Raw genomic sequence first — 27,798 nt, forward strand, 5'->3', positions numbered from 1 at the left:
ATCGCGAAAAAGTATTTACCCTTTCCAAATATGAACATTTCCACATATAAAATAAATAAAATATTCAAAAACTTTTACCTCTAAATCATCTATTACATTATACACGTCACCAACGAATTCATACCGCAAGCATTACAAATACTAAGTATCAAATATTTAAATTATTTCCATGCACGTTTACTTCAACTTAAACGTATACCAAATTCCTACAAACATAAAATTCACAAAATAACTATCATTTAATTAAAATATCACTAAACCATGTACATGCCGACTTATTTTTACTTACAAAAAAATCCCAGAATTGCAAAAAAATGGCATTGCGCACACTCTTCACTATATCCATGTACACTGCTCACATTATTACCAAAGTCCCAGGTAGTAACCTTTATCGCCTCCAAAATGTCGCCAAACTACCAGTTACCATATTGTAAAGATCAACCCTGACTTCCTAGTATATAACAGATAACTGAGTTTACAAATTTCTCCTTGAAATTAACCTGCTAGCACATGTACCAAAATTACGAACACAAGAAGGCGCACTGGGTATGTCATAACCGAAAGCAATTAACACACTTTAAATTGCATTAATGATATAAATATGAGTATAAATGTGAATTAACATAAAAAACAATGAACTTTAGAATATTTTAAAGCATATAATAAATGAAGTACTTACAATTAATTTGCACATCTTTGGCATATTGAACACATATGCTCCATACAAATACTGATTTTTTTCGTACAGAAAATGTGTCTTTCTGTCCTCGTTTTTAGGGCACTCAGCGCATCTTCCGTAAAAGTTTTTCCTCTTTTCAGATGGTAGTTTGATGTTGCAATCTCCTGAAATTATTTTGGCTAATTTTTGGAATATGGTAATAGGTAGTTTGGCGACATTTTGGTAAGGCAATAAAGGTTACTAGCTAGGACTTTAGCAGTGTACATGGATAAAGTCAAGAGTGTGCACAATGCCATTTTTGTGCAATTCTGGGATGTTTTTTTAAGTGAAAATAGGTCGACGTGTGCATGAATATCGTGTATGTGCAATTCTTAAAAACGCGGCAAGCAGTGGGCAAGTCTGCCCTTTCTCCCAATTTCGCACCTAATCTTCGTCCTGATTAAACACTTTTGTTCTATAAAAGTTCTAGTATAAGCGTAATTTGGCTAGCAGATTCTTGGAAAAAATGTTGAGTAAAAAAAAAAAAAAAAAAAAAAAAAAAAAAAAATTGCCTTTACTTTCGTGAAAACAAAATGGCGTCCAAAGGTTGCTGTAGCAGAATTGGTCACCAAAGTTTCGATAATCTAAAGATTAACCATTATTTTTTCTTTTAGTTTCAAATGGAGCATGATTTGCTGCTGCCATTGATTTGAGTAATCTATCCACTAACTTCAGTCGCGATGATTTGAGAAAAGAATGCCTGTTTCTAAACTGAGTTGTTGGTTCTTTTGTAGAAAGTAAGATTATTTGTGCATTAACTGATGCAACATTAAAAATCGAGAAAAAATCACCATAAGTCACCATTTCAATACTCTAGTTGTAGAATATGCTGCTTCTATTTCATCTACAACATATGCTGCTCCTTTGGTTAGATTATAAAATGAAATAATCTCCGGCTTTTTTAGTACTCCAGTGGTTTTGTCAACTTTATTAACGTTGTGCATACTTGATAGTAGAACAACACGGTTTTTCTTGGTGCATAAGGAAACAATCTTTGTTTCTTTTTGGAAACCAATATATGAAGATTATGCTTTCTGTTTCTTCGTTAGAAAATTCAGTGGAATTTCTCTCTTATTCTTTCTCACAGTTCCGACTATAGTTATTTTCTTCTTTAGTAGGTCCTGAGATAGCTGGCATCCCATATACCAATTATCTACCGTCAAGTTCCGTCCAGAATTGTACAATGGTTCCATTAAATGCTTTACAATAGCACTTGCATTATTATCAAACTGAAACGGCCCCTTCGGCTGCTGGCCGGCGTATATTTCCATTTTCCATGTATAAAACACTCTGGAATCAAACAGTGCAAATATTTTTATGCCATATTTGGCAGGTTGTTTTTGCATGCATTGCCTAAATGAACATCTTACCCTGAATGGTTTTAATTTTTCATCAATTGTTACATATTCACCTACAGTGTAGGCTTTATGACAGTTCTCAATGAATTTTTCAAAAAAGCTGCCTTATGAGAGCGAGTTTATCCGCATCTCTTCTACTCGGACGATCTGGGATATCATTAAACAGAAGGCATCTTAGTAGGAAAAGGAATCGCTTGCAGGACATTGTTTTGTGGAAAATATCTATTCCAATTCCATCTGTTGCCCACAGATCTTTTACACAGACGTGAGAGGATCTGTGAACACCACAAATATACTAAAGTCCCAAAAGTGCTTTGATTTCACATTCATCCATTTTCTTTGTATTGTGCTCACGTGCAAACTGCTCCTGAATGGAATCACTGTAAATATTTGTACATTGAACTATTATTTCTATCATGTCTTTGTCAATGAGCAGAGATCAGGAATCTAATGGTGTTGATGCATCTTTCAAATAACCAGATTTTCTGGAATTTTGAAGATAATGTTTTTAGAACTAGTCCTAACATTCATTCGGAATTTGTTTTTCTTCCATATCAGGCCATTTTTAGCAACATAATTTTCATCATTTCATTAATTTTCTAATTCACTATCTAATTTAGTGTCTGTATCACTGTCTGTTGATGAATTACGATTGCTGTCGTATTCTTCATCTATTAATTCTTCCTCCTCTTCGTTAAACGATTCATCATCTATTGAAATGGTTTCTAGCATATTTCACAACCTTTCCATTTCTTTATCATAACTTAGATGCACCATCATGCTCACTAACTAAGAAAGTGAGGGTGAAAATCTGACACACGAGAAGGCGCGCCGGTGTCACATACTGAAACGGTACGATTCCTAGAAACGTATCCAAAGAATCACTCCATGGACTTCCCATCTTTAAGAATGTGACCTTGAATTCAGATACAAAAGGTTTCGCCCATTTCCAGGAAATAAGGGACAAAAAATATGCCCCTGGGTATGAGATACACGGGTTAATTTAATCATCAAATATTTCGCTCTTTCTACACCATATATTTACAAATCATAAGTAATTTGCTAACAGACTTTGACACATTTGCATTTTTCATATAATTTTGTCATTATTTAATTCGCTATATTTATATTTTGCACCCTTTCTTTAAAAAAAGTATGAAGCATATCTTACTTACTATGACCAGTTATAAAGAAAAAGGGACTAATGAGGGTCATACGGAATTCTGTCAGAAAAGTGCGGAAAATATCCAATTTTACAAGAGATTAAGAAACGTTGGTACTTTCTGATTATCCACAGTTAAACAAAAAGTCACTCATTCATTACTTTGTGAATAGAATAAAAAACATTTGCTTGGATAATTTTATGACTCACAGGGTCTATTCTGATAATAAATAATAATAAAAGAAGCATTTAATAAGAAACAAATTTTATAAGGGAAAAAATATGTATGGTTTATTTTACAGCGGTGGATGCTATTCAACTGCAGCTTTTTCAGTATTAATACTTAACATTTTATATAGAAATACAGTTTCATATATCAAAAGCATAAATTGATAACATCATCCTTTATGAATGGGCTGTGGGTAATCAGAAATATCAAAATATTCATTGTTCAAAAGGATATATCTAATACAGCCACTGTATCTCATAATTTTGATGAAAATTAAGGTCCAATATAAATGACTAGAATTTTCAAAACAAATGACAAATGGATGCAGTTTTATATAGATAATTTTACGATTTTTAAAAAATGTAGCTACTGATGGAAAACACACACATATATATATATTACACCCTTATCATGAAGATAGAAATTAAATTTAATATTAAGATAAACTGTATGAAAACAAATAAGTTACAGTCTTCTTCAACAAAAATTGGATAAAGTGTAGAATTGGCCAATTATATGGTGGGTATCGATGTGTACATGGACAAAGCACAGGAGTGGGCAATGGCAAGTTTGTGCAATTATCTGATACATATATATATATATATTTTTTAAGTGAAGAAAGGTTGATGTGCACATGGATATTGAGTCTGCGCAATTCTTTGACTTGTTATTTTGAAGTTGATGCAGAATCGACCCACTTATATGGTGCGTATCACTGTGTACATGGACAAAGTCAATGGAGTGTGTAATGCCAAGTCTGTGCAATTCTCTGATATTTTATTAAGTGAGAATAGGTCGATGTGTATATGGATACCATGTTTGTGCAATCCTTTGACTTGTTATTTCCAAGTTGGCGATTTTGAGAAGTACGCAAAGCAGTGGGTGATCCTACACCCCCAAAAAAATTTCAATGAATATATTGGGTACTTAATTAATAAGTTTAAATGTTTTCATGATTTAAAATGGTACTGTTTTCAGGAATGTGTGTATATATACTCATGTATGTATGCATGCATGTGTGGATGCACAAATGTGTGTGTGTGTATACATATGCGCACATAAATCCATACATACATGCATTTCTGAATCTGGTCCCGATAACAGAACACTACCTTTAAAACTCAGTTAACACTCTGTACATCGTTTTAAAATTAATCAATATAAATTTTATGTGTAGTGAAACAAAATATTTTAAATGAGGGGAAAATATTATAAATACATCACACATTTATAAAATGTAAGGTGAAAAAATAACTTGTTACCCTTTCGAGATCCAAATTTGTGATAATACAGCAGTGTCATATCTGCATCAGCTAGAATTACATACAAAAAGAACACCAGAACCCAAACAAAAAACACACCAAGAAAAATATCAATTAAAATCATAGTTCAAACTCAAATCTTCAATTGCTATTGATTTATAAAGGTACCGAGGCACATGAATATGATGAAAATTAATTTAGCCTGTAAAAAATGAACACTATTTAATATTTCTTACATGGCGTAAAACAAGGAAAAATTACACACTAACAATTTCGCTAAAACCCGCCGGGAAACGGAAGAAATATCTAAAGCCACCGCCAGAGACTCATCGAACTTCAGACTTCGCCGATAGATGGAGGCACTTTAGCGGACCTGCTAAGACCAAATTCAGGACTGTTTTCTCAATAGATATCCGCACAGGAGCCGTCTACGGCACACAGGATATGCATTTATTTCTCCCATCAATTAGTATGGGCACGAACTTTTAGAAGGATTCTTTTTTTAGGGTAGGAAATTATCCGAATAGTATTCAATATGCCACGGATACGGCGTTCGGGGGTTTATCGTCGACTGAAGATTACAGTATCTTCAAATTTATGATTTCTACCATTACTTCTGGCCTGTCATGTTTCTGGCCCTCCTTTTCGGAGTCTTTTTTGACAGGACCTTTCATACTTAATGACCTTTGTAGCACATTTACTTCACGATAGCCAGAATCGTCGTGCGGAACGCACGTTTTCTAAGTATTAGTAAATTTAAATCCACAGTCATATTTCTTTCATAAAAGGGGTTTTCTTCCGCAAAGAACCCATTGGCGAAAGTGATATTTTTGTCACCAAGCTCGCCAAAAGTAATGGTTTAGCGATATACAGTTACGTTTTAAAATAAAACATGATATAAAACATATGTAAAATAAATTTAGAAATTTAAACACAATATTTGATGCACAGAGTGACATTAAGCGCAGGTATGTTAAATTTAGCTAAAAATTAGCTGGTTAAACGTATTACGTACATGTAAGTCAAGTGTAGCTTGTTAAACATAATACAATTAACTGAAATGCATGGTATTAAAATAAATTAGAATTAAAAAAGTAAAATAAATATTTTTATTATTATTGAAACAGCCTATGAATATCTATCTCGATGGTAATGATTTGAGAGAGAGCAATCTGGCTGAAGAAGATAACTTTTCTGAATATAATGCTTTAGATGTAGCATTAATTGAACTCTCTTTAAATTTTTTTAATGCGCAAAATTTATGGATCAAAAGATCTTTTTATAAAATAAGACAGAAATAATGCATTTTGTTTCACAGACATTTTTAAAGTTAAGAAGGCGCTTAAACGCTTTGAAATTAATGCACGTAGGATCACTTTCACTTCAACTCCATAGTCTATGAAACAGCAAATCGCGGATATGGTCGAAATAAAAGTGGAGAAAGATCAGGTTATAGTTTATACTTATTTATTTAGCGTTTTAATTCTGTTCTTGTTTGTTATGAAAGAGATATTTACCTTTTGTAATGTATAAAGGAATGTTCTGTTTTCCTTTATTAATGCGTATTTCCTTATTGATACGAGACCGCTTTTGTTGTGTTTTGAAGATATTTTGTTTTCAGCTATACGATATATTGTTCTCTTCAGTTAACGTAAATTTTGTGAATCTTAAAATTATAATGACATTTTTATTAGATGGATGTGGAGGAAGCTGTTAAAGGGGAAGGACTGAAGCAGTATTATATTACAAAAATTGAAGAATTGCAAGTAAGTAATTTAAGACTTAACAATAGTGATTTTTTTCGCCGACTTTATGCTTTCGTGTCACTAGTTTTGATAACTTTTCTGAGAACATATGGGTTTATTTTATCAGCTTATCGTATCTGAAAAGACCCAGAATTTAAGACGACTTCAAGCTCAGCGAAATGAACTCAATGCTAAAGGTTAGTAGTTTCTAATTTTACTGGTGTAAAAGTTCCCATTAGTATTCAGTTTTATCTCTAGAATAATAGTTTTTAATTGTTTGCATTAGATACGAAATTTTTAAGCATACTTTTTACAGTGCGCATGCTTCGTGAAGAATTGCAGTTATTACAAGAACAAGGTTCTTATGTTGGAGAGGTTGTGAAACCAATGGATAAGAAGAAAGTCCTTGTAAAGGTAAATAGAATATGTAAATGTAATTTTGCTCTTCAAATTAGCTTGTGCTTAAAATTAAGCTCCCCCCTCTTTTTTTTAAGTAGAATGAAAGCAGCTTTGCCACTGTCCCTTTATTTATCTCATAATTCAGACCCAATTCAGTAAATAAATGAATATATATATGTATGTAAGATATAACAAAATATGATGGCTGCTGTAAAAAATAATTGGCGACCTCAAAATTATCATTCTAAATTTGATACTCTTTCCCCTCAATTCATGTGCTCTCCCAAATTCGAGATCATTCCAAATTACATAGCACTGCTTGAAAGAATTAAAACTAATATTGACCGATCATAGCTTAGTATGCTACCTAAGCCTACTAAATATAAATACCAAGTCACAAGCACTACACTTTACTTTTTTCCTAACTTCTGCCATGCAAATAACTCCGCACCTTTTATGCTTCTCTGCCTAAAATACTGTCGTAGCTTTTTGTGTATATAAAAATTATCTGTATTCAACTATGATCAAAAAGTAATTTGTCTTCCAAAGAAATAATTTTTGATGTGCCTAAAAATAAAGATGGCGATTCACCGAAATTAGTTTTGTCAACGTCTTATTCCTGCCTTATTCACCCAGCTGTGTCAACAGCCAGAAGTTAAAAGTGCTGGATTCATGACTGCACACTTAGTATATTACATATATATATATATACACACACTCTCACATATGCATTTTGGAAGGTAAGAGGTGCATATTTTATGCAGCTGAACTAGTATCAAATATATTTTCATTAAAAAGGAATTATCAGATAAAAAAGGTTAAACTTCTATTACATAATTTATGAAACAAATAGAATGAAATTTTTAGAAGGTAATGCAGATATTAAATTTTAATAAGGAAAAAAATTGTGAAAATATTTAAAATGTATAGTGAAATATAATTTATGAGAAAAGGAATATTTCACAGGACCTCTCATTTCTTATTTGTTTATTGTAATTAAGATAACTATCTGTGACCTTAAGGAATCAAATGTTAGTACAAAACAAAGCCTGACATATTTTATAATTCCTTTATTATTATATGTATTTAATTGTTCTCAAAGTATTCCATATGCATTATGCATTTCTTCTTAAATATTAATACAGTCAAAAGTCTTTAATCCGGACTCGTCGGGACTTCGGCGATTCCAGATTATCGATTTTTCCGGATTATAGATCATCAGTTTAAATCTGGTAAGATGGCATGCAGAAATTATAAAATTAAAAATATGAGACCGTAATTTATAAAATAATGAGCAATTATGATCTAAAGGGTATCAAAATTTACAAAAAAAAGAAGCTTAATATTTATTTGTTTACTTTATTAAACATTTCTTTCAACGCGCGCATGCGTAAAGCATACCTTACGCATAGCCGAAATTAGAATATTGCAACCAGAAAACTATTTGATTTGTATTCGTGATATTTATAATGACGAGGAATTTGATTTTAATCATATCAAAGACGGAGTACATCGAGATTAAATACTACATTTAGTAAGGAATTATAAGCCGAATAAAATAAAAACATCTGCCCTGAAGATAACGATAGTGCTGACAGATCTTCCAGTTCATTGCGCGCCGCGACGTCCCCCCCCCCCCGCGCAGAGCAGCGTGAAATTAATAAACAGATTTTCGAACGGTTAGATAAACAAAGGATATGGCTATATCCATTTTTTGTAGGAATTCGTTTTTTGTTTGATGGACATCGAAACATACTTTCGTTTTCTAGATCCTTTGGGAGCTCCAGCATCGGAAATTCTATTTGACATAATCGAAAGTGCAAGCTTACTTTTATAAAATTGTTCTTACAGTCTGCAAAAAATAATAAGCCGGATCCAATTCGAAGATTAAGGAACAACGCAATCATCAACGTTAACTGAAATAGATAATTAGAGCTTATACCGTTCATTATACATTAAACGCGCACGCGAAAACATATTCTACGCTTGCGCAAACGCATATGCGCAGTCGTAAATGTCTTGCGCGCACGCGTAAAATGCCTATATGCATGCGTCAACGCGGCGCATGCGCAGAAAGATTTTAGCTTTGTGGTCCGGATTATGGGTGTCCGAATTAACGACTTTTGACTGTGTTTCAATCTTTTATAATTGAAGTAAATGCTATAACATATGTTGTATTTCTGAATATAATAAAATATCTTTGTAGTAAAATGTTTACTGTTTTTCCCCCTTAATTAGGTTCATCCTGAAGGAAAATTTGTTGTTGATATTGACAAAAATATTGATATTAATGATGTAACACCTAACAGCCGAGTTGCTCTTAGAAATGATAGTTATACACTTCATAAAATTCTTCCAAATAAGGTGAGGTTTTTCTGCCTTCTTTTTGTTGCAAATTTTAAGATACTTAAATTTATTGTAATTTAATGAATATGACATAAACAGTATGGTTTAATCATTTGTCACTATAACAGAAGAGAAACCCTAACTTAAAACTGTTTCATATGTCTAAGAGATATACTTGAATAATTGTGTGTATTTAGAATGGTAATAAATTGAGGCTTTATTTTATCAATAATTTTATCGAGTTTAATATGATATTTCTCTTAATTTATGGGCCATTCGCTAAATGCTGACATTTCAGTTTTTTGCATTCAAAGTGTATAATTTCCTTTAAAAATGAAAGCACTTGTTATGGTACGTTAAAGGTAAATGAAAAACTGGTTGATTATAAATAAGTATGTAAATGCTATTGCAGTGTTAAGTTGCAAGACGAATTGTCAAGTATGTTACCATATGAAATTAATCAAATTTCTTAGCTTTAAACTCTACTAAAGCTTCCAGAATCAACTTACTTTGAAGTGTCTTGTTCTCAAAGTTCAAAACAGGAAATTTGTTAGCAATACTTAAATCAAGTGACATTTATAATACTAGTTTTGACTATATCGAAATTTGTTTGACTATATCTGAATTTGTGCTTTTTTGTTATAGTGGCCCCTGACTATATTTGGCAATTTTAGATTTGTTCCAAGATCTCAAATATAATTTCTCCAAGCTCATGAAGCCTAGATGTAAAAATAAACAATTATGATATATAATACTCGCATGTCATTTTCTAAGAATATTTTTAATAATCCTATTTCTTATCCTTGTTATTTTATTGCGTGTAATTGTTCCAGTCAACTTCAACATTTTCACGTATATTAAACTGTTTGTTACACTATTTCATGGACATAATTGTGCCCAAGAATATATATATGTAATAGCAGTGACGAGCGATATTCTGGAACTGCTCAACCAATTTCCAACACCCTTCTTTTTTGCAATTTTTAACATTGCATCTCCAAATGGTTTCAACATTAAAATAAAGTTTCATGTTGTGGCCATTTTCACATACGCATTTGTCAGGTAAAATACTTCTTTTTTGAAAAAATGATATGGCATCCACCTCATCACTTGGTAAATTAAAGATTGTTTACATATGTTGGAAAAAAAAAAGCAATGAATATATTTTTAAATAAACATTGCACATTCGACTATCTCGAAAAATTAAAAAGCAAAAATGTAGCACAATGCTAATATACCATTACGAGGTGAGATATAAGAACATGCAGCTGACACTAGTATATGATCACGTGGCGAGGTATAAGAACATGCAGCCAATGCTAATATACGATCACGTGGTGAGAAAGCTCGGTTGATTGGCAATTCAATCTCGGGGGCCACTATAATTAAGAAGTACTTCATTTTCTAATAATAATAATGTAAATTATATGAAAAATATTTATCTATTTTGTAGCTAAAAAATAAGATAAGGGAATGTAAAAAATATATTAATATGAAAATATCTTTAAAAAATGAGTGGTAACAGACTTGACATATGGTATTGGATTTAACATAATCATTTACCGAATGTCAAGTCTCTTATTATTTAGTGTTTAATGGTATTTTTAACTTTATATAAATTTCATTCATTATAATATTTTCTTTCAACTGAGGTATAGGATAAATATTTTGCTATTCTATATTCAAATAAATTCATATATTTGAATAAAAAAATATATGGTACTATTCCCTTTTGAGGGCCGTAAAAAAATTGCAGCGAAAATGAATGCGCAAAAGCGCCAAATCTAGCAAACGCGCCCATTTAACAGCGCACCAAATCTAGCGTACGCACTGATTTCAAATTGCGTTTCTATAGTTCTATATTTCTTAAGACGTCATTGAAATACTAGTTTAATTTTTAAATCCTTTTTTGATATCCTATGGATTTAACAATTTGGGAATTGCCCATGATGAAAAGTCGGCAATAGAATTTTGGGTAAAGTGCAGAATCACCCACTGCTTGATGTGTTTTTAAGAATTGCACATACTCGGTATCCATGTACCTATTTTCACTTTAAAAAAAAATCCTAGAATTGCACAAAAATGGCACTGCGCACACTTTATCTATGTACATATCAACCTATTTTCACTTAAAAAGTAAAAGAAAATTGATAAAAATCCAATTGTTTTTACCCTTGTAAAAAGCGGCAAACAAATAAGTGAGCGATTCTGCACTTTACCGAGAATATTTTCAAAGAAAAGGCATCATTCATTATAGAAAATTGCATTTGAACAACCAACGAGATGAAATTATGCTTTAGAGATAAGCCGGTAGCGAAATAACGATGCAGGCATCCATTCAGTTATGTTTAGCAATTTTTATATAAATTATAATAATGATCTGAAATAGTTATTTACTCTTATGCTTCCATTCAGTCATATTTAGCCTTTTTCATATAAATTATAATAATAAGAAAGTATTATATGAAATTAACCTTTCATGTTATTTAAAAAATCAATCTTAAATAGTTATTTACTATTATACTTCCTTTCTTGCCGCAATTATTTTTGGCAGCATTGGCATCAACAATAGTTTGGCGATTTTTTTTTACGGCCCTTGAAACCGAATAGTACCAAATATATTTTTCAAGTAACTTCACACATAAATGTAAATATTGAAATAGAACTTTAAGTACATAGCTGAGAGGTTACTATATGAAAAAATATAATGCATTTATACATAAAATAAGTGCCTATCATGCATCTAAATATAGCATGACTCAAATTTTATTTTTCATGTGAACTAAGTGTAAGTGGAAATTCGTAAAATATTGTTTTTCCTTATTGTTAGTTTCGGTTGTGGAAGAATTGCTGTAATTTATTCAAAATTAATGTATATGTCTTTTTCATTAATGAAATACTTTCCTTTGCAGTCATTTGTTTGAGACACATAATTTTTATTGCATTCTCCTCATCCATTTTGTTTTGGATTACTCTAATATACATGCATTAGCCCCCCTCCCACTTCTTCGTATAAAATTTGACAATAAATAACACTTTCGTGCTTTTTATCAGCAGATATCTCCTCCAGAAACATAACACATCCTTAGGTTTTTTTATCTATTTCAGAATAAAATTTACTATCAAAAGCAATAGATATTTCACTCTCTGAGGAACTAGATTAGATCTTTTTATGTAGAATATTTTATGTTAGGTTTTCTTTTTTGTTCAGTGTATGTTTTTAAAGTAAATTTCTTTACGAGAAGGCATTCACAAAATCCATTTCTTTTATATTAACTTCCTATAAAAGAATTTTTTTTTTTTTTGTCATTAGTAGTTATTTGATGTACAGGGTGATTATAATTAAAGTTTAAGTTTCAAAACGTTATAAAAAAAGAACCACTGATGAAAATGATGTCAAATTTGAAAGGAATGTTATTGAAGAAGGCTGAAAGCGTATGGCAGAAGAAAAAATTTAGTTTCAAAAGTTAGCAACAGATGGCGCTGCAAGTGGAAGAAGACGTAAATTAAAATGTTAGTTAAATTTCAGTCTTATAAAGCCGCCAGGTACCAGGCTATTTCGCGTCTCAGACGTTCGCCATGGGTGTTTCACTGCAGGACCACGCTCGGCTGGTAAAGCTGTATTACAAGAATGATGATTGTGCAAGAATAGCTCTGCAAAAATTCAGGACACTGAAGGGTATAAAAGAAGGCATTGGTCCAATGAGTGTTGTAGGTCTAAAGAAAATTATGCAAAAATTCGAAACGACAGGTTTGTTTGATGTGCAATCTGGTAGAGGGAGAAAACGAGTGCATTCGACGGTAGTTGAAGAAGTGGCCACAGCATTACAGGAGGGGTCGGCCGGTGGTGTGCAACCATGCAGTGCACGAGGAATTGCCCGAACATTGGACAGGCCTACGAGCACGGTGCTGAAAATTGTACGAAACATCCTGCAATGCTATCCGTACAAAATTGGCCCTGTGCAGGAGTTGCTTCCGTCTGACCTGACAGCTAGGGAGACGCTTGCGTTAGAATTCCTGGCTCGCATGGAAGTGGATAATGAATGGCCGTGGGAAAATTTTGTGGACAGATGAAGCCCATTTCCATCTGACAGGATACGTGAATACCCACAATTATCGAATATGGGCAACAGAAAATCCACTGGCAATGCACCCCGTACCACTTCATCCTGAAAGGGTCACGGTATGGTGTGGCTTTACGGCATCATTCATCCTACGACCATATTTTTTCGAGAAGACGGGTGCTTCCGGTCCTGTTACCTCAACCGTCACTGGTCACACGTATGTGTCTCTTTTGCTCTACTACGTGATTCCAGCTCTGCAACAGCGTGGATGTGTGGATGAAATCATTTTTATGCAAGATGGCGCTCCTCCGCATATTGCACATCCCATGAAGCAGCTGAGGCGCCATTTCGGAAATGCTCTAATTATCAGCCGTCATTGCCCTACAGCCTAGCCATCCCAATCGCCTGATCTTACTCCGTGTGATTTCTGGCTGTGGGGATATCTGAAGGATGTTGTGTTACATACTCCAATTGCAAATTTAGCGGAATTAAAGGCACGCATTTCGCAACACATTCTGAACATCACCCCGGAGACACTGCGATCCGTTGTGGAACATGCTGTTTGTCGCTTTCAACTTGTTGTACACAACGGTGGACACCATATCGAACATGTTTTGCGCCAGTCTCGCGACAGTTCCGAACTTCTTTGATGAATGTTTCTTACGCGGTATGTCGCCGCAAAACTCTTGAATCCGATTTGTCCCTTTCGATGTGATATGTACAGTCATGCAAATAAAATTATTCAACAATTCTAATTTGTCAATGCGTTTTAATGTGTAACTTCCACCTTAGCTGTTGTTTTACAAATCATTTCTCGTTGTGATTCTGCCACTTACAGCGCCATCTGTTGCTAACTTTTGAAACTAAATTTTTTCTTCTGCCATACGCTTTCCGCCTTCTTCAATAACATCCCTTTCAAATTTCACATCATTTTCATCAGTGGTTCTTTTTTTATAGCGTTTTGAAACTTAAACTTTAATTATAATCACCCTGTACTTCAAATGTTTCAGAAAGAGTCGGTATTTCAGATGGTAAAAGTTTTTGTAGTGAATGGATGTCATTGTTATCAATGAAGAAAACATTGACAGCTGTTTTTCCTTGATTTTTTTTTCATAAAGTTTGCAAGCATTAGAAATGTCTTCTCTATAACGCACCAAGCTATCAGATGCTGTAATAACAGCCCTTATGCCATCAGTATCTCCTTTACCATGGCTAGCATTAAAATGTGACCAAGTTCGTTCCTGAAAGCCATGATAAAATAGCAAGATCAGCAGATAAAATTTCTTTCTTTTTTCTTCCCCCCCTCTCTCTTCTTCTTTTTTTTTTTGGGGGGGGTGTGTAAGGAGGTGGGATGACTGAAACATTAGGTAACCTGAATTTCAGCAGTTCTAATACTGGCTTCAAACAGGTCCATATTGCTGCTAGACTGTTATCATAACTAGATGAGACTGTACAAAATGAAATGGATGTATTTTCTCCACCAATATAGGACATCTATATGAAGAGTATCAGCTCATGATACTCAAATTTGCAAGCATAATCTTATGGCACATATAAGAGTAGAGCTGAATTTTTAAATATTTAATTATGTGTCCTTTACATTTTAAAAAGTAATTATAAACACCATTAAATATCATAATTAAAAACAATTTGTCTTTGCTTTTAGTTTTTTAAAATTTTTCTATTTGTGTTAAAGCCATCCTCTATGTTAAATAACATTTAAACGCAGAAAATAATGTCAAGTCTATTACCTTAGTCAAATGCATTACCAGAAACAGGCATGACAAGTAACGGATTTGGCATTCAAGTCAATGCATCAAAAAAGGTGGCTTGCGTAATTTGTAATTTAAATAATAATACAGATATCTTCTAAAAATATCTGATAAACAATATTTTAATATAAAAGTTTAAAAAGTACTATTTTAATATTAAAAATTATGGTAACAAACTTGACAAACAAAACAAAAAGAATTGAAGAAAGCTAATTCTTGCCCTACTGTAATACTTCTCAACTGAAGGAGAGGGGGAAATCCATAGTTGCTTGACTAATTGTCACTGAGTGTATGCTGCATCTTTAACCCATTAACTGCCAAATTTTTATTTCATCAATTTATATTTTATTTTTGTTAGTTTACATCTAAATAATAAGAAAAACATGTTTTTCTCATAAATGCGTCAATTTTTTTTCAGAATTAAGTCCGATCCCCAAATGGCTGGATCATGGCTGATACTATCTACTTTTAATGCCAGCGTTCAAAACAGTCTACGTGTAATCTAACATTACATTTTCCACATTATTTTCTTGCATTTGTTTTGCACACTGCACATTTTCTTTGTTTACCATTTTCGGTCCGTTCAATATAATGATTACCAGGTGTTCTGATAACAGAAGGAACACGATTAATTGATGCTTTAGTGAAAGAATTCTTTCCACCCTTTTTTGCATCTGAGAGTTCTGAAGATAAAGCAAGACATCCTCTAGGAACCATCCTCCTAAAATCTAACAATGGAATTTTATCATTTGAAATACAATACAGTGCGTGGGCGTTAACCAGTGTTACGTTGATGGCATTAGTAAGCAAAGGAAAATATCATTTCCCCCCCTTATTCTGATTCTGTATTTTTGAACATTCCAGTCCATCTTGTCTACTCCACCCATGTATCTGTTATATTCTGATATCAGTTTGGGTTGTGGTACTTAAATATCTTTCTTCTCTATTCTACTCCATCGCTTCATCTCTGATATTGGTTTGATAGTTTCATGATTAGATAGAAGCCTTACACGACTGTTGTCATTCCACGTGACAGCTAAAGTTTCATTACGGGAATCAAATCTGTAGTCATATGCCCCACGTTCTTTATTCCTTATATCTTTGTCTGTTGCAATAGGACATTTGTTCAGTCTGTTGAATCGAACAGTTCCTGTTGCTCTAATGCCAATGTCCTGCAAATGTTTCATCAGAGAAAATCCTGTGAAAAAAATTGTCGAAGTAAACTTTATGAGCATTTGGTGTCTGAAGAATAGATATCATCTAAAGGACAACAGATGTCCCAAGCCCACTGATGCTTTCATCATCTCCTAATTTCTTTGATTTGCCTTCATACACTTGAGTCTGATAACAATATCCAGTCTGTGAACAACAGATAGCCCATTGTTTGAACCCAAACTGCACTGGCTTACCATGTATAAATTGTTTGAGGTAGTGATGTCCATAGTAACGAACCATTTGTTCGTCAATGCTCAAACTTTCAGAAAACTGTCAATCAATGGGCGAATCTTGAAGAAGACATCACGTTCACCTAGTGGAATCATTTCTAAATTGGAATTGTCACTGATATGCAGATACCGTTTAATTTCCAGATACCTATTCCGACTCATGCATGCTCTAACATACAGAATGTTCATGTCTTCATCTTCACACCAATATAATTGTTCTTGCAGAAGTGAATGACAACTAGTGAAAAGAAGTATTCGAATAAATGCTTTTAGGCAGTTATTAGAAAGCTGAAATTAATGATTGTTTTTTTGTCTGGCATGTATTACAGACTGCTGGACAATATAGGTGACAGTTTAATTATCAAAAAGTATTTCAAAACACTCTACTGGGAATTTTGCCCTGAGTTTTCTAATGACATCATTTTGCCTTGTCTCTATAACGTCAGAATTTTCATATAGTTTCGAGTACTTAGGTTGCTTCTTTTTCCAATTGGAAGTCAGTACTTCTTTTCTCTTTTTAGCAGGTGGTAAGTCAGTTTTTTTTTTTTTTTTTTACAATTTTAGTCAGTATCAGCCATGATCCCCAAATGGGGATCGATATATCTAGGTTGATTGTACCCATCCAAATTACAGTATGAGGATAAATAATATATAAATACATTAATTACTTACCAATGATCAAGGGAAATTCAGTACAACAAAAATAATTGTTCCTAAGTAACTTTTTTGTGCTTTGAAAGTAACCGTATTATTTTTCTCGTGAAAAGTAATGAGAGAGCAAGAAAAATAAATTCGTGAGCTCAACTAACCGAGTCCACGTGTTTGTTTAAGATTTCTACCCTTAATTGCAATTTTCAGGAAAGCATGACCACCAGTAAGGGACCACCCAGGTGCAGCATGATGTCACAAAGTATACAAATGTAGACGATCCCCATATGGCAGGGAATTGGTTAACTAATTGTGGATAAAATAATCTTGAGGACTTGACACAAATTGGAAGACAAATTATTTTTAGTGATATGCTAAAGGAGAAAGCTTTTGTAATTAATTTTTATCATGAGTGTAACACACTAATAGTTCATGTTTAAAATAATTAAGCTTATTTATTTGGGGCATTTTTGAATCCCATTTTTTTTTAAGAATTTTATCTAAAAAAAGTATTTTTAACTGTAGAAATATATTTATAGTCTTCTTTAAACAATGCATTGCTCAAATTAAACTTTAACTATTTGTGCTTGAACTTTTTCTCTGGGACAGCATACATAAGCAAAATTTGACAATGAACCTTAAGAGAATCTCTCTCTCTCTCTCTCTCTCTCTATATATATATATATATATAATTACAAAACAATTATTTTGAAAACAAAACACAAACATGCCAAGTTATTTTCGTGCATTAAGTTGCAGAAAAATTATCATTAAAAACATAAAGTAAGAAATTTAGAACTAATATTTCACAAAGACCAGAAATTGAAATTCATAATTAATAAATTTCAAGTAAACATTTGTATATATACATGTATGTATGTATGCTTTCAAAAACCAAATACTTTAAATTAAGAGGATGGGGAATAATAATTTGGCCTTGAACTTGGGAAAAAAAATTAAACATACCTAAAATTTTTAAATAGAAAAGAAGTATTTATTGATCACATAAATTCTTATTCCTTTGAGAAAGTTATTTAAATTTTATTTATTAGAAAGTTATTTAAATTAATAAAATTAAAACTTGGGACATTATGATAGATTATAATTTTTTCCCAAAGAAGGTCTTAACCAGATCTTCTTCAATAAAAGCTGCAATCCAAAAGGAGTACATGTAAAATTAAAAAACTTCAGATGCATATAAAAAACGGAAAACAAAATAAAATAGAACAAAAAACTGTGTATTAATCTCTTTTGTTCAATGCTTCAAACAGAACTTGTCAAGGGGAAAATGTTTTGAAGCCAAGTTGATTAATGAGTTCAAATACATGTTTTGTTTGTCTGAATCATTTGAGACTCAAAATCGCTATATTCGAATTAAATCTTCACTGTAAAACAACATTTTAGTGACTCTCAAATGCTCAGACGTTTTTATATTTGGATATTTAAACACATGTTTTCTGTACAGTAAAATTCATAGTTAAGCAATGCATCTGCTGTCATACTTCAATCAGTTATTTTAGTGATTACTGTGTAGAACTGTATGCATGGAGGCTTACAAAACTTCATGTATCAAGTAAAATTACATAACTTTATAAAATATCAGATAGCATGGCTGAATGTTTTATGGAATATGTGTATGTTCTAGCTGCTAAAGTTACTTAATATTTGATGATATTTGATTTCAGTAGAAGAGATACTGAGAAGTTCAAGATGTTCAGAGTCTTCTATTTGTTATATGCATTTTCATGTATTCTGTGTTCTGTGTAATGAGTGAATAACAGCTTTTTAATATTTTTGGATGTGAACTCTGACTATTCTTGGTGATATCCACATCAAATATTAGGCTTTAGAAGTCTGAATCTGATATTTTTGTGTTATCTATTACTAGTCAAGAGTTAATCGAATCATAAAAGTATACCTGATGAATTTCATATATTCTGAATTTTTTCAGAAAAGGTAAAAAAGTTTTAAGAATCTTACAAAAGGAATATTAATGTATGTGTTACAAAAGTAATAATGAAATAGTTATAAATTTTAAAGTGTAAATATTATAAAGATCCATAATGTAATTGTAATATATTCAGGAGCAAGAATTTTGATGGCGTAGAAGTGTTGATCCATAATAACTAGGAAATTGAAGGCGAAGGCAGATTAAATCCTCAGTTTTATTTTCAGCAACATGTTGCGGCTACACACAAGTTGGCACATTAAATGTGCCTGTTCCAAGGTCTTACATTTGTGATAGATTTGCAGCAAAAAAGAAGACATTGGGTGAATATGTAAGAAAAATAAAGAATATGTAAAAGATTAAATTAACAGCATAAATTAATTTTCCTTCTCTATTCTAAAAATAGCAACATCTATTTGCACTGCGTCATTTCAAAATTAATCTGCATTGTAAGGTCTTAAGTAATAATGCAAGGCAGATGATTTTTCTCCAATCAGATTAATGATTTCTCTCTGAAACCGAAACTTTTTTACTCTATATCCCACCCTTCTCTGCATCATTCATTGTCTGAAGATGCAAGTTGCCAAAAATAAAATGTGGTGCATATTGCACGGATAATGATGCGTGAATCGGATATTACGTCTCAAGACTTGCTTTATCAAGAAATAAACTTATATCTATAAGTGCAAGATAAAAAATGTGGAAATCAAAATTGTAAGTTTGATTAGCAGTGGCCCTTAATTCTCCCTCTCTATTCTAAAATCGTAGTGGCTTTTCTTGATTGGGTCATTTATAGATTGGTCTATATATCATATGGCTTGTAAGGCGCTGGTGGCGTGGCTGCTTTGGAGCCTGGGCTCGGAATTTGGGGGGCTAAAGCCTTTCTGATCTTACCTGGGACCTGTCTTATTGGGCCTTCATGTTAGATGTAAAGCAGAAGCACTTTTGCTTCAGCTTTTTTACAGTCAAGACGCTATTTCACTTTGACAAGCTGTTAATTACACCATTATCTAAAATGTGAAACTGTATAAAATTGTGGGGTGCATATTGCGCCTATGATCATGTGTGACAGTAAATATGTTTTCGATAACTAGTTAGTGTCCAGCAATAAGAATTATATTCAATTTGGCAGTGTCTGTCTGCAAGTCTTTCCGACTTATACACCAGGGAATCATTGTCAATCCGTTGCAGCTTTCTTCAGTCATCATATTACATATATATATTTACATGTGGTACATTTGGTAGGTTGATCCTTTGGTAAGTCTTATGATGGTTGAAAAAGTTCCTGATTCTACATATGAAATGGTTGGAGGTCTTGACAAGCAGATAAAAGAAATAAAAGAAGTGATTGAGCTTCCTGTGAAGCATCCAGAACTTTTTGAGGCCCTTGGAATAGCTCAACCAAAAGTATGTGTCATGTTGTATTTTTATAGATTTTTTATCATGTAATTTATGTAGTTATTAAAATTTATGTTGCTTTAATTTATGGTAAATGCAAACTTAGCTATTATCATAACAAATGTTCTGCTTACTGAAAAACAGGTATAAAAAAGCAAATTATCATATAATTTAGATAGTTATTAAATTTTGTGTTGCTTTAATTTACAATCAATGTAGTAAGTAGCTATCACATATCTGGATATTAAAAGACAGATATAAAAAAAGTAATTACATTCTTTTAATATAAAATTGGCCACAACAAATATTTTGATGAAATTTGATTACATTTAAAATTAATTTGGAAATTATTAGAAAACATTGTGGCAACCTTTAATAATTAATAGGGAGCAGAATAAATAACAATTATTTAACAGTAACATTTATTTATATTTAACATAAAATAATATATATTTAGTGTTGGAGAGAAGTATGGTTAATATTTTAAAGAATGAATTATTAATGAAAAAATGAATAATATCATGAAGCACCTAATGCTTATTTTTATATTGATGGGAAGTTATTCTGTTATTGGTTATTCTGTTAGAATGTCACAGGGCTCCCTTTAAGTTTTTGTACTCTATCAAATTTGGTTGCTTAAATTGTATACTTGATTTTTATTATGTGCTATATTATGATAGGGTGTTCTTCTTTATGGTCCACCTGGAACAGGCAAAACTTTGTTGGCAAGGGCAGTTGCTCATCACACTGACTGTACATTTATAAGAGTATCTGGATCTGAACTTGTCCAAAAATTTATAGGTGAAGGTTCTCGAATGGTGAGAGAGCTTTTTGTTATGGCAAGGTATTAAATCATATTCGTAATTTTCATATAAAAATTTGTTCTTATGTTATTAAATAGGTGTATAGGTTTGTTAATATTAAAGAATAATTTATTTTGAAGGTAATGAAAGTTGCACTTATTTTAGTAAATATAAGAAATGTTAATAGTGCATCTTAGATTTACACTATTTTTCTTTGTTACCTGTGAAAAAGACATTTCAAATATTAAAGTTGGAATTCTCATCTAATATTATAATTTGACTTAATTCCTTCGTATTTTAAATTAAAAAAGAACTTTTTGTTGTTAAATAGTATAAATACTGGATTTATTAGGTACTTTTCTTATTTAAAAAATAATTTTTAAATTACACATTGTAATTATCTTTTGTGGTAAAGATTTAACCTTCATAAAAATGAAACTTCATATCTTTGACTTTAAAAGAAATTTGAATTTTTCCCTAGAAATTTGATTTTATTTTTAAAAATAATGCAGTATTAAAATAACAACTGGTTGTATTAAGCTAAGTTACTATTTTTAATATCATATTTAAAATATAAAGAGATTATGAGTGAAATAGCATTTGAATTTTCAATAGCATGTTTAAAATTAATGATGTATATTACATGTTGAAGTGTTTTTTATATGATTAAGAAGTCTTTTTTTTTATATTTATAGTTTGGTATTTAACTAGATTTTTTTTGTACATTTTAATATAGAGAACATGCACCGTCAATAATATTTATGGATGAAATAGACTCGATAGGATCTTCTAGAATTGATGCAGGTTCAGGAGGTGACAGTGAAGTACAAAGAACAATGCTTGAACTTTTAAATCAGTTAGATGGTTTTGAAGCTACAAAAAACATTAAGGTACCTTTAAGGTTTTTTTTTTTCCTGTATATTATATTTAATTGAAATATATATTAAAATAATTATAAAACATGTGTGAGCTGTAATGTTATTCACAAAAACTGTTACTGTATACATTGTTTTGTATTGTGTATAGCAGTGTTTCACAATCTGTGGTGCTTGAAGCTTGCACTTGTGGTCTTTCTAGATTTTCTAATATTACATACTTTTTTCCTAACACTGACATTTTATGAAATTTATCGCCGTTGTCCTATTTGTGGACTTCTCAGTGTTGTTTTGTCAACAAAAGGAGGATTTAAAAGATCTATGATTATAGTGCTTCTAGTTACAATTTGCTACAAACTAGTGAAAATGGAGTGCAGCGAACTGTACAGTTGCATTTTAAAAATTATATATACAGTACAAAGTCCGTAATCCGGACTCTTTGGCAATTCCGGATTAGGGGTTTTTCCGGATTATAGATCATCAATTTAAATCTAGTGCGATGGCATGCAGAAATTATACAATTAAAAATATGAAACCGTAATTTATGAAATAAAGAGCAATTATGATCTAAAGGGTATGAAAATTTACCCAAAAAAAAAAGCTTAATATTTATTTGTTGACTTTATTAAACATTCCTTTCAATGTAAGTTGTTTAAGTTGCTTCGTTTTTTGTGCTAATACTTTCTCTTTAATTCTATAAACAGGCATAATTTCTTGTTTAGTTACAAAGTTCCACTGATCAAGCCCTGTAATTGCTGTGCCGAGAATACCGACTAACTTGTCAATCGAAATTTTTTCATCTTCAGTAACCTCTCTGTCACTTTCTTCACTATTGGAAGTGTGCATGGGTAAACGCTTTACGCTCATGCGCATGCTTCAAAAACGCTTGCGTAAGTTTGTGGCTGTGAGGTCCAGATTATAGATCATTCCAGATAATGGACGTCCATATTACGGACTTTGTACTGTAGTTTGCTTTTATGTATCTGAGTGAGAAAGGGTTTTCATCACTATTTTAAACAAGGGCATTTCGGTAATTCAAATAAATATTGAAATCGATGTATTATTCACCGATCTTTCACCTAAGCTTGCCAGCATACATCCAAATATAGGAACAGCTGTGCTAGAATTGGCATGCTCATCCATCTCATAAATGTGAATACTGTTTATTTAATTTGATCCAGTAAATTGGGTGCTTCTTTAGGAGTTTCTGTATTATCTGCTGTAACTGTGTCCTTATGAAGGAGTTTTTATTCTAATCTTCAGTGATTGCTTAGCTTAATGATGGCACTAAATTTGGGAGTGCTAATTTTAGCCTAGTGCTAAAGTTTGCAACACTTTCATTAAAATCAGCAGGAAGAGCTGAAGTACTGAACTGTGAGTACATTGTAAGTAAATTTTCAGGAACTATTGAAATAACAGAATATTGTGAAATGATGTCAACCTCAAAACTGTCTAATGGGTGCTCTTTTGCAACAGCACTAAGGTATATAATCATGAACATCGAGAAACAAGGCCATGCAGTTCTGTTGTGCTGTCACCATGAAGAGAGCAAAGCAACCTATCCCATTCGTTGGGGGCAAGTTTTCACTTACTCCAATGGATAGGATAGGTCTCTTTGCTCTTTATGATGACATCACCAGAGAGCTGTGGATGGCCTTGTTTCTCAAAGGTCCCGATTTACCTGCCATTAAGCAGATTCATTTCTGAACCCCATCTTTCAGGTGCATGGGGAACTTGTGCTGTCACACTTCTCATCTGTCCTAATAAATGTGACACGAGACAACAGCGAAATCTAAGGAGCAATGCGAGCTAATACCTCGGGATAGCCTTACTTTGATAGTTATATTGGAATAAAATATTTTGCATTACAGTTAGTTGTGTATAGCAGTTTACTCATTAAAAATTTCGTAAATGTAGTTTGGAATATATATATACACCATATTTACTTAAAAGTAAAACATTTTTGGAGGGTGGAAAGTTGTATTTGTTTTTTAAGTTTGGTAGGGTCTTATAATTGGGTATTTTAATGAAAGAACTTGCGATTGAGGGAAGATTTAAGATCTAGTAAACCACACAGATAATTAATTATGTTGTGTCGCAAATTTCAATTTCTACTTATTAATCGCTATTTATGTATTTTATTTAATTGAATATGTCATAAAGAGTGAAGTGGATATTTATATTTTAGCAGTTAAAATCTTTAGTTCTGTTTTTGTTTTTTTTTGATGGTTAGACTTTCTAATAAAAACAGTGAGCCTTTTTTTAGTCCAAAGGGGCTTTGTCCCTGAAGGACTGTTGTTTTCATTTTACAATTTTGCGTTGAATCACTATTAATAATGAATCACTTTTCAAACTGTTGCCACCAAATGTTAGATTCCTGCATTATATTTGAAGAAATTAAATAATAAAATCTGCATAAATGTATGTATTTCTTGCATTGTGATAAAACAACGGTACATACAGCTATCAAATTTTGAATGACGTAATCCTCCTACGAATATTGGCATGTGGAAGACCAAATTTGGACTTTGCTTTATTATCGATTTCATATTTTGTGAAACTTTAACGAATTTTTGAGTAACAAACTCGGGGATTTAAAAGCGATCAATGGCAACACCGAACAGAAAAATATCTTTATATGGATATATTTTTTTTCCTGAAAATCTGTGTGGAAGGGAGTACTGAGTGTTCCCCAACTGATCGTGAATAGCATTTACGATAACAGAGAGCTGTATAGTAGTATTTCAGCGTGCTGTAGGGTCTTTGTTTAAATTTAATTGCCATCTTTGATTAAGACACAATAACACGCCGAATAAATACTGATTCAGAAGTCAAACAACAAAAATCAGCGTTAATTCACAAAATTTTCACAGGACTAGTTTCGATGGTTTTACCGAACCATCATCTTCAGCTGCAAAACCGCAAATGAATCTTTGCTTTACGTTTCTTTGTGAGTGCTGAATGTGTTGGATAAATGTTTTTTTTTTTTTTTTTTTTTTTTTTTTCCCAAATGGAGGGGTGTCTGTAAATTCTCATTTTAAAGGCAGTAGTGATTTTCTTTTTGTTCTCCATTGTTAGCAGGGATCAAATTTTGTTTCTCACATGCTTGGGGTGACTCACTTGTTCAGCTGATGTCTCTGTGCAATTTTTTTTATTTCTACTCATTGAAAGGAGTGAATTAATAATAACAAAAAAAGGAGAGAAATTTCTTCTGGTTGATCAAGCTTGATTTTATGTGCAATTTTCAGCCTGTAGAATTTAGTGGGTGGAGAAACTGAGTTTTGTACAGGAATTTAATTCAGTGAGATTTGAATCTTTATTTTTTCGGGGGGCTGTTTGAGAAAAGTAAAGGATTTGGGGCCAGCTTGTCTGTGCAAGTGGGCTGGAGACCCGTGTTATCCTGGCCGATGTCCTTCAAAGTTGACAGCCACTGTGCAGATTGTGCAGTTGTAGTATGATGAAATCTTGTTTCAGCTTCATGTTTGTGTTGTCACTCAAGTCCATCAGTCTCATCAAAAGGCTTGATTTTCGATCAACTCCTTATACCTGTTGATTTTAGTCCTTTCAATACTCTGTACAGCTCTTATCGAGAAATGTGACACCTGAATACATCTTTTCCCGTCTTTAACTTCCTTATTCATTAGTTTCTCTATTCATCTGCCATTCGTTACTTCAGAATAATTGATATTCCAGTGTTCTTTATGTTTTCTGCAAGATGTCATATTTTGTGAGGCTTGGTGAAAGATTAGTTCAGGAGCTTAATAATGTGATCCTCTGCTAAAGTCGCCAGTATGCAGGAGCTCCTTGTGATGAATGGATTTGGGAAGCCCAGTTGTGAGTTATCTGGTTAGTATTTCAGTGCATTTAGATGGTGCAGGAGGGAGAAACAACATCTGAAGCAGTGCATAAAAGAAAAGCTGTATAGTAGCTTTTTATACTAATTTCACACTCTTGTAAACCTTCAAACTACTTACAAATTTTAATCACTTTGTCTTCATGCCATACTGTTTGCATGCAATAAATATCTTTTTGTATTTGCTTTCCTTCGTGGTGTTGCAATTTTAATGGCCAGCATTGTATATTTTTATTCATACCATTGTAGTTATTTTTATTTGTTAAGTGAGGGAAATTTTAATTTATGTGGCGTGATTGGTAGAAATGGATTTCTGTATCGAAGTTAGAGAAAATGGATTGTGCCTTAAGAGACATTAAATTTAGTGTCTATAAAAATGTGCAATTCTAATAACTATAATTTCTTACATTAATTGATAGTTGATTTACAACGTTTAATCTAAGATTGGAATGCCATAGAAGCAATTTTGTGTTTGTGAGATCTGTTTTAAATAACAAATTTAATGTTCTAGAGCAGTGTTTCTTAACCTTTCTAGCGAGTCGCACCCCATTGAATCTGAAAATGTATCTCCGTACCCCATTGAAAAATGTGTTTTAATTTTTTTAGTCTAGGAAAATACATTTTTTTGCGAAACTTATTGTTTATTGAAAAACATTGTACATTTTATATAAATATAAAACAATATTATTTTTATTAATGACTAGTCTGTTGTTGTTTGTTCATTATTATACTCTAGCAGCAAGGTTCCTTTTTTGAAAGACATATGCATAAGTCATCACTTGCATTTAAACGATTTCTCGCTTTAGTTTTTGTATGCAAAAGCGATGGAAATCCCATTTCACACAAGTAGGTGGTAGCAAAGGGTAAAAGTAACTGCAGTGCTCCATTCGCCAACTCTGGATAACGTTGTAACTGTGAACACCAGAATTGTTGCAATTCTAATTGTTCAAATTCCATTTGAACATGTCCACTTGCTCGCATTTCAATAAGTTTATCTTTTTTCAGATCACTATCATCCATCAAATTTAAGTCAAATAGAAATGGATCCAGTATCTATCTCTGAATTTTGGTAATATTTCCATTAGAAAAATATCCATTGAATGATTCGCTCAATCGTCTCAAATGTATTACAATGTCGGGTATAATTGTATTCTTTTCATTTTTCGCAATAACAGAATCAAGCAAGGGAAAGTTTGCAAAATTCCCCTTTTCTACTCAACGTATCCAAATTTCTAATTGTGTGATAAATAAAGATAATTTTTCACTAGATATTATTATATTTATACCAAATCTTTGCATTGATAGATTCAATTCATTTGAATGACTAAATATGTCCGCTAAGTAGACCAGCCTCAGCATTGCATCATTACTCTCAAAATCTTTTACTAAATAACAGTTTTGACTAGTCAGTAATTGAATAATTTCTTCACACAATTCAAAAACTCTGTTAAGCATATGACCCTTAGATAACTATCGTATTTCGGTGTAATATAGGAGCACAGTATGATCAGCACCGATTTCTTCGCAAAATGCACGAAAAATGTGATGATTAAGCGCTCGCCCTTGGATGTATTTTACTACATTTACTGCTGTAGTTAGTTTTAAACTTTCTGGCAATACTTTCAATGCAAGTGCATGACGATGCAACGTGCAATGCATTATTATAACTTCCAATAATTCTCTTTTCATGTGTGAAAAAAATCCTGAATTTTTGCCTAACATTGCTGGGGCTCCATCACTGCATATTGAGCCGATCACATTCATTGGTAATTG

At 32.3% G+C, this 27,798-nt stretch overlaps 2 protein-coding genes across 2 annotated transcripts in view; one reads left to right on the forward strand and one right to left on the reverse strand.

The window, feature by feature from the left end:
* The window catches only part of LOC118198734 (dehydrogenase/reductase SDR family member 7-like), a 65,649-nt gene extending 60,618 nt beyond the window's left edge, over nt 1-5,031 (reverse strand). The window contains exon 1 of the mRNA XM_085806536.1: nt 4,730-5,031. Coding sequence (XP_085662662.1) covers nt 4,730-4,853 — 124 coding nt within the window. The 5' untranslated portion in view covers nt 4,854-5,031. The remainder of the gene's footprint in view (nt 1-4,729) is intronic.
* A 1,060-nt stretch (nt 5,032-6,091) lies between these two features.
* The window catches only part of Rpt6 (26S proteasome regulatory subunit Rpt6), a 59,547-nt gene continuing 37,840 nt past the window's right edge, over nt 6,092-27,798 (forward strand). The window contains exons 1-8 of the mRNA XM_085806537.1: nt 6,092-6,178; nt 6,424-6,495; nt 6,602-6,671; nt 6,791-6,888; nt 9,112-9,237; nt 20,342-20,503; nt 21,175-21,338; nt 22,034-22,187. Of these exons, the coding sequence (XP_085662663.1) occupies nt 6,128-6,178; nt 6,424-6,495; nt 6,602-6,671; nt 6,791-6,888; nt 9,112-9,237; nt 20,342-20,503; nt 21,175-21,338; nt 22,034-22,187 (897 nt within the window). The 5' untranslated portion in view covers nt 6,092-6,127. The remainder of the gene's footprint in view (nt 6,179-6,423; nt 6,496-6,601; nt 6,672-6,790; nt 6,889-9,111; nt 9,238-20,341; nt 20,504-21,174; nt 21,339-22,033; nt 22,188-27,798) is intronic.

Source organism: Stegodyphus dumicola, chromosome 12 (genome assembly GCF_044657685.1).
Source record: "Stegodyphus dumicola isolate Sdum_Otavi_A_Nest chromosome 12, ASM4465768v1".
In the NCBI taxonomy this organism is placed as follows: domain Eukaryota; kingdom Metazoa; phylum Arthropoda; class Arachnida; order Araneae; family Eresidae; genus Stegodyphus; species Stegodyphus dumicola.